This window comes from Pinus tabuliformis, chromosome 8 (genome assembly GCF_031772625.1).
Source record: "Pinus tabuliformis cultivar Carrire ecotype Pingquan chromosome 8, CPIR1, whole genome shotgun sequence".
Classification (NCBI taxonomy): Eukaryota; Viridiplantae; Streptophyta; class Pinopsida; order Pinales; family Pinaceae; genus Pinus; species Pinus tabuliformis.
This window is the reverse complement of record NC_142294.1, coordinates 1,421,960,211-1,421,972,438: the sequence shown is the minus strand read 5'-3', so window position 1 is coordinate 1,421,972,438 and position 12,228 is coordinate 1,421,960,211. Positions and strand designations below refer to the sequence as shown.

General features: G+C 33.9%; 1 protein-coding gene across 1 annotated transcript; it reads right to left on the bottom strand.

Annotated features, from left to right (window-relative positions):
• Nucleotides 1–10,847: 10,847 nt before the first annotated feature.
• On the bottom strand, nucleotides 10,848–11,510 carry LOC149240922 (uncharacterized). The gene has a single exon (XM_089370366.1). It carries the CDS (start codon nucleotides 11,508–11,510, stop codon nucleotides 10,848–10,850), a length of 663 nt encoding a protein of 220 aa, XP_089226492.1.
• Nucleotides 11,511–12,228: the final 718 nt, after the last annotated feature.

Sequence of the window (12,228 nt, the reverse complement as noted above, 5' to 3'; positions counted from 1 at the left end):
AATATAATAAAAATTCCTGTGGGATAAAATTTATTATATTCAGTGTAATTAATTACAATTTAATGTCTAAATAATCTTTATGTGATCTTGCCAATCAATATATAATTTTATTTAATTAAAGATGTTGTGGCTACTCTCTAATTAATTAAAATTACATGGATCACTAGACATTAATTTTGTTGCATAAACAAAACTTAACCAGAGAGAAAAATAATGTTTACTGAAAGGAGTAAGTCAAAATGACATTTTAATAAACTCCATAAAACTGGTAATAATTCTCCAGCAAAATCAAAAAGCAGTCAGTATTACCGAAAATGACTACAAATTGATTGTTCAATTTATAAACTGAACCTGGAGTTTATAAACCAACAAAATAGACCAGCAAACAAGCTATTTTGCTCACAATTTAGAGTTATTTTCTTTAAGTAATACTTTAAAGGTCATCCTTATATTCATTTCCCCTAATATTTTATAAAATGAATACAAAAACCTCATATTTAAACTCTAGCCTCCACAATTAAAAATAATTTATACCCATGAGAATTCAATTCTCACATAACCAATCATTTGAAAAAATTTCCAAATATGCATATGATCTGAAGATCAAAATAGACCTAAATAAATAAATAATATATTCAAAATACGGTCTGCCATAATTCCTTTATGACCTGCTTAATAATGTGCTTCAAACAATATTACAATACTTCCATACATTGTGAGTATTGCGTATATATTGTATACGGTCTATATAAAACTTGTTATGGGTATAGCATAATTTTTAATAAAAGTCATTTAGTTCGTACTGTTTCTTTTATGTGACTTTTATTCTAACTGTCCCATAATTGCACTAACTTCCTTTTTCCTTTCCTTCGTTAGTGGAAACTAAGCACAAGATTAAAATTTACATTACATATTTCTTGCCATGGATACATGCCCAGGTCATTTGAGTAAATTTTTACCTATAAATAGTAGCTTCAGTGCTGGAACTACTTCTTTATTTAAAAAATAAAAATAAAATCATCATGAGAACAGAAGAAGAATGGCTTCCGTAAACAACTGTGCCTATTCAAAAATCTAAAATGCCGTTGTAAACAATTAGCCCTTGAATTCATATAACAATAGGCAAACCATGCATACCTGCATAATTTCATATCTGCATACTCGCAATTGAGTGCGAGACTTCCAAAAATAAAAGGGGAAAAATAATAAAAAAATAAAAATAAAAACCGCGATGGCAATCGCTCTTTAATTTTCTCGATAAAGAAAACAAGCTTTAGTTCGATAGAATCCGAGTATCCTGTTACTGAAAATGGAGGTCATGAAAGGTTATGTAAATACCATATAAAACAAAAACCAACGTATCACAAATACGTGGCAAGGTAATGGTATGATTATATGAAAAGGAATATTGTTATAACCAAAACCATAATATATATTAATCCCCTCATTCACGTGGACATAACATATGGTAAAGTTTGGGATACGGTAGGCAAACTTTACAAATAACATGTTTATCATGTAATTCACGAGAGGCATTTTGACAAACATAATAATATGTTTATCATGCTGAGAAAAAAGAAAGCTCAGAAGCGCAGTCATAATCAATGGCCGCATTCCTCCACATCCAAATCTTGACACATTAACCGATGAAATAACAGTGAACTAACCAATGCAATGATGGTGAACTCATAGGGTTCTCTTGATCTCTAGTTTGATAGGAGCCTATCAATTTATGTTATCCTTCTGGTTTCTAAATCTTTAACAAATCACGTAAATTAAACTCCTATGCTTGTGGCATCGTTAGAGCACGCACTTTGCGGAAAAATTCATTTTTATTACCAGGTGTTAAAATTCATAAAAGAAAGAAATTTATCACACCCAGTAAGAAGGCACAATCATTTGTCGTGATGATGAGGAACAAATTAGTAGTGTAGGTAGACTAAGAATGGATGCCGCAGATGAACTTTTCTGTTTCATGTTGAAAACTCAAGGGATCTACTCATTGCATAGACGCTCACCGCTACAAAACAATAGTAGTCGCAAACTTCTATTAACAGATAAATCAACAAATTTTAGCGGCTCTTAATGAAAGCACGGTCATTATAACAGGAATCTGAAATAATTACGCTGACCTAAACTCGAAACCCTTCAATTGCTTTGAGTCTCTTCAACTGATCCGCTCAGCAAATACTAAAAACCGAGATTGATCTCAATCAGTTTCGACCTTGGGAATTCCTGAATTCAAGATCCAAACTAAGCATATTCGTCCTCGAAAAAGGAACGATTCAGATGGTTGCTGGTTAGAGGCGGCCATTCACGTCATGCAATGTATGTAACGGCTTCGGTGATTGCAAGTGGATAAGCTGAAATTATTCTCAGAAAATAAACCAAAAATAACACCACTCACATCTAAAACCTCACGAATACCATGCATAACCCAATCATATAATACACTAATGGCCGTTACCAATAAATCGAGAAACTGAAAATTACGAACCGAAAAGTGTGAAGCTAAATCTCACACCAAGACAGAGGTAAACTTTGCTCTGATACCAAATGTAAGAAATTCTTCAATTTCAACAACGATTCTTTTATATGCGGAATAACTGAAAAGAATCATTAAATCTTAATGCCCAGGGATACGAGTTACCTCCAGCCATTGGTGATGTATTGATGCAGGCCATAGTCCACAAGCTTCTTCTGCAGCACTCTAGCTTCAATCCAAGCAAAAGAAAAAGAACACAAAAGATCTGAAGGCACTTCCGAGCTCTGCTATCTCAGCTAGATGGTGCAGAACTGAAGGGGGTTGAGATATGAGCTTGGGGACCAACAGATAAACATATAGCTAAGCTTCCATCAAGCTTCTAAAAGCTATGTGTTAGAAAAACCACAAATCAAGGTAGAGATCAGATCAAAGTAATGGACCACTTCAGTAGCTTCCAATTATAAATTTAGTAATTGCAGTTGATTTTCTTAACTTAAGGAAACTACTGCAGTTGGTTTCCATAAGTTAAGAAAAGCTGCAATTCCATAAATCAAGGCAACAATTAATGGAAAAATCAATGGAGCTTAACATTAACCACTAAAATCTTCGACTAATGCCCTAGCGGCTATTCCAGATCGAATCAATTCAAGGTTCTAGGTCAGTTCCCTCATGTCATTCGGTGAATGAAATTCGTAATGTCTCTATCATGGAGAAAATTTCCTATTGATGTTGTAATAATTTATTTCCTTTTTGTTTCTTGTACATTTTTCCTACAATGAGCCTATCGTTGAATTTCTATCCTGTAAAAGGGTGTAACGCCCATGGACAATTTATAAATACATTTATTGACTTTATTGTTGAAATTATGTGAGTCCTCTATTGTTTATTTGGACCTTTGTGTTCTAAAAAGGCTCCAATATATATGTGTGTGTGTGCGTGTGCATCTTAATTCCAGAAATTGTTGAAATATTGTGGATACTTCATGGAATTAATATATTTGTGACAATTGTTATAAATATATCTTTGGTTCTATTCATTCATTGTCTTATGTTGTTAAGTATTCTTTTTTAATTATAATCTATCGAGGTCACCTCAGTTTGTGCTTTTTATACACTATGTGTATAAGTGATATATTGAACGTAATGTTCTCTCTTGTCCTCTTTATTGTAATAATTCATGCAATTATAGTTATATTTTCCCTCTCATTAAAGTTTGCTTATTTTAGTAATAGTTACTGGTCTCCTATGGCTTAATTGGTTATCAATTATTATAAATACCAATCTTTTATAAAATCTAGTTATGTATGTTTGAGAGAAGAATTATTTCAAAGGTGTTCCTCATTGTATTCACATATATGGTTACAATGTATGCCCTGTTCTCATTAATTGGCTTCTCCATTGAATTAAATTACTGGAAGATCGTCTTCTTTCAACACAGTAACTATATTGTGTTTTGCCTCTATCGAAGCATGGATTTTGGGTTGTAACTTGTATCTACTAGAAAGCCCAGAAACACTGAGGAAATGCAAACGCTTCTTGTCTAATAATTCTGATTTGGAGTTTACTTGTGAATTATTATAACTGTGGAAATCCTCAGATTTCTTCTTATTTAATCCTTAGTTACTCGAGATTCAAACACCCACCTAAATATATATAATTAGGTATTCCTTCTTACAAATTTCAACTTGACTTTTAAATAAATGCCCCAAACTTCTAATTGTGGATTATATCCTGTTATATCCACAAAATTAGCCAAAATATTTTCCTAGGTTTCCCATGGTCGTATACAATAGATTCGAGCCTCCATACCGAGTGATGTAATGTTGCTATAGGAAAATAATTAAACAATTTGGTAAAGATGCATTTTAATCTCAACAATGATTCCTTTTGGAACCATGTATAACTATAAGCAAGGTTTTTATTAATGGGTCTCATAAATTTATATTCATTGTTTTAACACTTCAAAGCTTATATTGTTTATAATTCAATGCGCATGTTTACTACCATGCGTGTTGCCAACTAGGTATTTTCACATGAAGTTGACATGGGCTTTGGTTCCGACAATGCTCATGGTATTATCTCCAATTGTAAATTTCTACGATTGAGATTACACCTTACTAATGGATGGCAGGGATTGCTCGGGCATGGTTTAGGGTAACTACCCTACCCAATACCACTCTTGTAGTCTCATTGTGCTACAGTGCTTGAGAAAAATAAATTTGTGAATTTTATTTTATTTTTCTTGTGTTTAAGCGCAAACACTATTCAATAGTATTCATGAGGGATTTCCTACAAGTTTAATGGTTGAATTTCTTTATATATTTCTTAGTTTTCCATCGCAAGGAGGGTGGTATGACTCCAAATCTACTCCCTCATAATTTTTTTTAAAGAAAATCTTATTTTTTACCTCAATTATTCTTTGTTTTGATCCATTAGGAATTCATATGTAGATTTCTAGTACCCCCCTTACTTTTCATTATTGGTTTGATTGAAAAAGTTACCATTTTTGTATTCTTGAAGAGGGTTCTCTAATATCATGGTCAAAAAGCCCCGTTTTGATCCCTTCATAAAGACAATTATGGTGGGCTAAATAAAGGTAAAATTTCTCTTAAGAAACTATATCTCTACTTCAACATGCCTTAGACTTTTTCCTTCCACTTTCTCACCAATATCAATAATTAATATATATTTTTTTTTTTACTATAGTTTAATGGCAGGAATGCAAAATTTCACTTTCATTACTCACAAGTAATTTTTAAACCCGAGTATGGTCGCTATTCTCCTTCTCTTTTCTTAAAAAAAAAAATGGGTATTAGTTCTATTACTAACCTCATTCAGATTTTGTCGCAAGTACACTTAGCAAGCAACGAGCTCTATCATGGCTCACTAGAGGTTTATTTCTTGCGAGGGTTTAAAACTTCATTTTATCTTAGGTTCACATAAATATTTAAACTTCTTTGTAATGTCATGGTTTGTATGACTACCTATGTTTCCCTATGGTGTCTCAAGAATCCTTAAAACTCCTTATTCAGCATCAAAGTGAGGGACGAGTAGCTAATTATTGGAATGCACAACCAAATCATTAGGGCTAGAGACAATTCAAAACTGCAATGGACAGGAAACTCAAGGCAACTCAAGAAGCATGGAGGAAGCTCTAAAAAGAGTTGAATCAGAGTTGTATTCATTTCTCTATGGAGCATGATAAACTAATATGGGGTATTCGACATCCAACTCCTTCTCCCTCAAAGAATCATATCTCATCAAGTTTGATGCCTACAACATGCCACGCTAGAAAATTTGGAGTACAATCTAGGGGCAAAAAATCTAGCCCCAGTTTTCACATTTTCTTTGGCTCGTTGGGCATAAGAGAATCCTTACTTGGGATCGCTTACTGAAGAAAGGCTTCCTGGGTCCCGCACAATGCCTCCTTTGCAGAAACCACGAGAAAAATTTACATCACCTTCTAAACTCATGCCCCACTGTTGGAGAAGTATGGGATTTGGCTGTTGCCTTGTTTGGCCCCTATGAACACCATGAGGATGACATTTTGGAGACAATTGAAAACTGGCTACAAAGTATATTCAAAAACCCGATTTTCAGTAGAGTATGGTGTCTAATATTGGGATTTCTCTTCTAGAATATCTAGAAAGAAAGGAACCAAGTCATATTTCATGATCATACTCCCTCTAGCGACTCCATTTGGGGGATAGTCAAAGAAAACATCAGGGAGACAATCCTAGCAGTGAAATGGGATCCTCACGATTTGTAATCTACTCCTCCAAAGTCAACCATTCTCCTATCTCTAAACTTATCTCAAGACATGACTTTTCCCTTTTCTTGTCTCATCATGGATCCTTCAATTTCCTCCCCTTTTGACTTCTCTCGGACTCCTCCAGGTTGCATTAAAATAAACTTCAATGGAGTATCCAAAGGCAAGTGAGGCCCTGCGGGTTATGGTGGGGTTTTGAGAAACTCCATGGGATCCCCTACTGGTGTTTACGTGGGGTATTGTGGATACACCACTAATAATGTAGTTGAACTTAATGCTTTGGAGAAGGGCCTCACCTTAGTCGTGCAATAGAATTTCTCAAGGATCCATATAGTTGGGGAATCCAAAATGGTGGTCCAGATGACTCAAAAGATCATTGATGGATCTCCCATCTTTAAAATTTCAAAAAGTTGGCATCTTGAGGCCCAACTAGTAAGAATGAAACATATATTGGAAATATTTAAATACGCCACTACAGGCCATGTCCTCTGTGCTAGAAATAAAGTGGTTTATTGGTTGGTTAACTGAGGAGTGACGACCAAGTACAGAGAATTTTCCATTCCATGGCATATTACCTAAATCGCCACTAATTTAGATCCTCATGAATATCAGTCTCTCCAAGACCTTCTCGAAGCAGACTCTCCTTCCCCGGTTGCTGGTGATCAAGTAGACATACAAGTGTCACGTGCGAGGCCATCGGGGCCTGCTCCTCCTCCACATGTGTATTAACTCCACCTCATGCGTTGTCTCTACATTCATTCCCTTTATGTGATGATTTTCGTCATGCAATATGTGGTTGAACTCGGGGTTTGGAAAGTGGTCCGCTTTAGTTTGGAAGTCTGGGTAATGAATTTGGTTCAGAAGGAGAGTGAAGGTGTTTGGGTCTAGGTCCATGTTGTGTCACTGCGTTTTTGGCCTTGGTTGAGGAGTGCAGATGACGATTTGAGTTTTTGAGTGTGCGTTGGGTTCTGTCTCCTCGTTTTCCCTTTGTTGGCTATATGCCCTCTTCGCATTTGTGACATCTTTTGGTTCCACCCTCATCTGCAAGGGATATTTCTGGTCTTCACAGGTGTGTGGGTATTATTTTGGTTTATGGTAAATTGTGTTATTGGCTTGGGTCTCCTTTCTGGTTGGAAGGAAGCAATATTTTCCTCTTCTATAATTGGGATCACGTTCTGTGTTTGCGTTAAGCTTTGTGGTTGTATATGGGGGTTGCTCTGCTTCACTCTCTGGTCTGGGTTAACTCTTAACCATCTCACTTCTCTAGTTTTGGTGTCAATTTGGTGGTTCATATTATTTCAGGCAGTGGCTTTGTGGTATTGGGCATTGTTACGTTTTTTACAGGATAAACAAAGGACTCTCTGTGGACTCTTCCTATATTTGGCTGTAAAACTTTGTCAATTTCATCATGCCCCGCCAATGGCGTTGTCCTCTCCAAGGGAAAGGCCAACATGCCGAGGTTTGGTGTCCCAAGCTAGGTCATAATTCATCCTCTTCTAACTCGGCCAGCAAGGAAACATGACACGTTGAGGCTATTTTCAAACCAATTCTATACACAATTTTCATAAGATATGTTACTCATTTGGAAATTCTTCCCAACAATGATACATCAATCATTATAGATATTATGATAGAATAAAAATATGGTTGAAGAAATATTTTCAGAAAAGGTTTCTTATAAATTATCTTGCTTATGATGGATAGAATTCTTACTAATATTATTCTTTTATTTTCTTATGTTAGAGTACTCCAACTTTTACTAATAATTTCTGATATACAAGTGATTGTAGGTTTGGAGATACATGAATGGTTGCATTGATATTTTGATTCTACCTACTTTATTTTTAGTCAATAAAATATGATAGAAGTAGAGTAGATTAGATTGGTTAATTTTGTTTCTTTATTTTTGTCACATACTCCACTTTCGTTCTTGTTGTCTTGAGTTTCCATCATTGAATTACTTAGGAGAATCCAAGTGTGTTGGCTTCCAATCCAGTTTATCTGTGCTCTTTCTTATTTTTATAAAAATAACTTATTAGCTGAACAATGAAAGAAGTTAAAATTTAACATGTTAAATAATTCCCAAAAAAAACTTGTACAAAATATTTTGATAAAAGGGAAATTTTTAATTGTCACACTCTGAAGCCTGTTTCTCTACTTATTTGAATTAGTTTTGTATTCTCTATTCGTACTTTTAATGGACAGAATATCATTTTAAAAAATGGAGAGTTAGTGAAACTTCTTTTAAATTGGTACAAAATCTTAGATAATAATTAACACTTAGAGATTTCTAATTTGATTTTTCATTCCAATTAGAAAGTTTTCTCTTAATTAGATTTCCTTTGAGTTTTGATTCCACTATCCTATACACAATTAGTAAAAGTTTGAGTATTAAATTTGTTTCCATATTTTATTAAGACTACTCCAATACCTTTTAATGTATTCAGTTTGGAGTCATGCACATGGATGCTCTTCTTTTGAACATTTTCTCAGCTTCTTTTCATCCAACATGTTTTAGTATAGGCTCAGTTTAATGATATTCATTATATTTATCTTTCTCGTTTTTTAGTCGGGATGAGTTTAGTTGAGTTGGCTAATTTTTGTTGGTTGCTTTAATTTTGATATTTTTTCAATAAATTTAGCTTTATACAAGAAAGTGCATATATAATTAAGGTTATCTAATATATTTTCAGAGGGATGATAAAATTCTCATGGCTTATATTAAATTGCTTTTATATTTCAAACTCACTTTTCGAATTAACTAATAATCTTAAATCTTTTGGTGATAAATTTTTGAAAATGTCTACTTTTCATAAAGATGTTCAACTGTAAGATATTTTAAATAATTAGTTAAATTTGCTACAAATGAAGTTTGGGTTGTCTTGGTCCATGGGGTCTTGCATAGATGGTGATTGGGGGCTCTTGTAAGGCACTCCTTGATGTGAAGTCAATGGTTCAATTCTTCGCCCGGATCGGGGTGATATATTGGACATGATAAAGATGTAGTCCCATCAAGATTTTAAAAATGGTTATCATGTCTAAATAAATTTGAAATAAATATAAGCAGATTTTAGTTATCTTTGTTTTTGATGGAAAAATATTGTTAATTTTGAATTTTTAAAATCACAAAATTTGAGTTATGATGTAAAGGAAAATATTGAATATTTCTTCCTAAAAGATGTTTTCTTCGGTTCATATTAGTTTGGGACCTTTCTTGATTCATAGCTACTAGATTTGGGTTTAAATTTATTTTTCTAATTACTTTTCTTAATTTGTCTTTTATTTCTAGTGAACTTATTGGTTTTTTAGTTTTCCCTATTCCTTTAGTAGATTTGTAAGATGAGCAACTTACCCTTGTTGGAAAGGATTTTTTCTTTGCAATATCCTATTCAAACTATACAAAAGCAATATGAAAGGAAGGATAAGGTGTGAATACGCAGTGCTATATTTAAAATAATTATCTTTCTTCACCAATTAACTAATCATGTATGAAGATCTTAATTTTTGTCCACATAAGAATATTTCTAATTTGAATTCTTCTAAATACCTAAGAGAATTTGATCACTGATTTTCTTAGAAGAGTTATATATACCCTAAGTTGAAATATTTAAATGCTTTCTACATAGTTGAAATATTTGATACTTCACTAAGAGTAACATATCATAATCACTTTAAAACTTTATCATGATCCATAAAATAATCTATAACTTTCTGGTAAGAAAAATGGATGTGTCATATTCATGACCGTCTTAGATTCTAGAACTAAAGTTAAAAAGATAAAGACGATTGAGTTTTTTTACGGTAAACAAATTGATTTGTTTTAAAGAGAAAGAATGTAGATATAAATAAAATGAGAAGGGCAACAAAATATTATAATTATATGAAATCAAAATTTGGGTTTATATGTCTCATTTTAGCACACCTCCCAATTTTTGAGTACTTTTTTCCTTCTTTTCTATATGCTGCTTATCAAAATTTTGTTTTAGAAAACTTCCTTAATTCTTAATAAATTTCTTTCATGATGAGTAATTTGCTTGTCCTCATTTAAATTGGAGCCTAAGATGATTTATTTTTCATGCTAAAAACTTAATCATGTGCAATGTTTTTATGAGATTTTGTTTCCAACAGTTACGTTCTTGTATATGAACGAAAGGCTTTCCTTATGATAGAGAAAATCAACAATATATAGCTTTTTGGGTTATCAACTAGGAGTGTATTTTCTCTCCTTTTTTACAATGTTAAAAGACAATATTAAATGTTCATATTTTGTTTCGTTAAACTCAATGTTGTTTTATTTAAAGGTGGTGAGGAATGACTCAAGCAACGACACAGTGATTGTTCCAGCCTCAAATATTTACTCATTAACATATAATATCAATATGGGTGATTACATATTCATTAATAAATATTATCAAATAGTAAATATAACTTCTTCTGTGACTGTAGCTTATGAACTATAGCATAAAAATGGTTCACAATACTCTAACCCACTTAACCGTCAAAAACGACAAATACAACCGTCTCGTTCACTGTCATCCTCTTTCTCAACTTGTACACCGCTAAACGTCTATGCTGTACAAGGAGATCAGCACGTCTAGCGCCGTCGATGTGTATTCCGGCCCCTTCCAGAAGTGGATTGCTTTACCAGAGTAGGTCCGATATTCTGTTCGAGCAAGCTGGGTTCTTTGCCACCCAATTCTTTCAATGCTTCCTCCTTAGCATCCAGTGCCACGTTATCTTCTATATCATCTCCCCACAAAGTACACATAATGTTGCATATTTTGCAGGGTTTCCCTGGTTTTCGCATTTCAGAATGTTGGCAAAAGTGTTCATATTCGGACGTAATGGTCTGTCGGCAAAGGTAACACATTAGGGTTCTACACCTAGCACACTTCAGACTATTGCATCCACCCTTCTCTACCATCTCAGCCTTGTAAGTTTTACATTCTCTTACAATGGGCTTTGTCATCCTCTCTTCCACTTTTCTACGATGAGCAGTCTCAGATATATTTTCATTCTCTTCGCACAGTAATGGCAGGTAACTCGGCTCCTTGCACTGGATGCATGAAGCCTTCAAACAATTTGGGTTTGGACATTCCATAACTTGTACACACTTGTCCACTTCACATGGAATGCCGCAAAATGGACAATAAACCAGGTTTTCCAGTTTGGCATGAATTATAGCATCTTGGGCTTGGCGGGATTCATATCTTTCCATCAGATCAACGCAGACACCCTCTTGCTTTATAATTTCCATATAGGATTTCCTCTACTTGCCGCTGTACGCATCCAAAACAAATTACATGTCTTCTGCACTGTACTATATTTGCAAATGGAAACTCGTCACAGCAACAGCCACATTCCACAAGTCGTAGTTCAGATTTAGATTGTGAAGGTCTGTCGCTGCAAGAATCGTAAACTCAGAAGATGATGAGCGTGGAGAATGAGTCATTTTTGTGCAGAGATAATTCAACGCTTGACGAACAGATTTTCTGTAATTCGCAATCGTCCGATCAGTACAACTCTCAACAAACCAGTGACATGGGTGACATTAATTACAAAAGAAGGATGGTAGTTAAATATGAGTCAAACTAAATCGGAATGCACCCACCGCCCACCAGTGGTGTCAAAATAAGGCCGAATGACCCAAACACGATCTATAGATGTAGTAGATGATTGGGGATAATTAAATAAACGCACTAGGTTATATGCTGACTCCCTGGTTTATCTTAATTATTATTTTACTATTAATTTGATGAAAATCAAATTAATCTCTCCTATTTTTTTTTTAGGAATAGATTGGAAAAAAAACTGTTTTATTAAGTTTTACATTATTACTCCCCTGGGAATTTTATGTTATAGGTTATTAAACAAATATTATGTTTAAGTGTTTACAATTTTATTAAGGATTTAGTCTAATAATATAACAATATATAGAAGTGTGAGCACAAATGCAAATGCAATTAGCCATTTCA

What these genes read in the sequence shown, in the direction of transcription:
- LOC149240922 (XM_089370366.1), bottom strand. Translation starts at nt 11,510, where the DNA reads ATGGAAATTATAAAGCAAGAGGGTGTCTGCGTTGATCTGATGGAAAGA.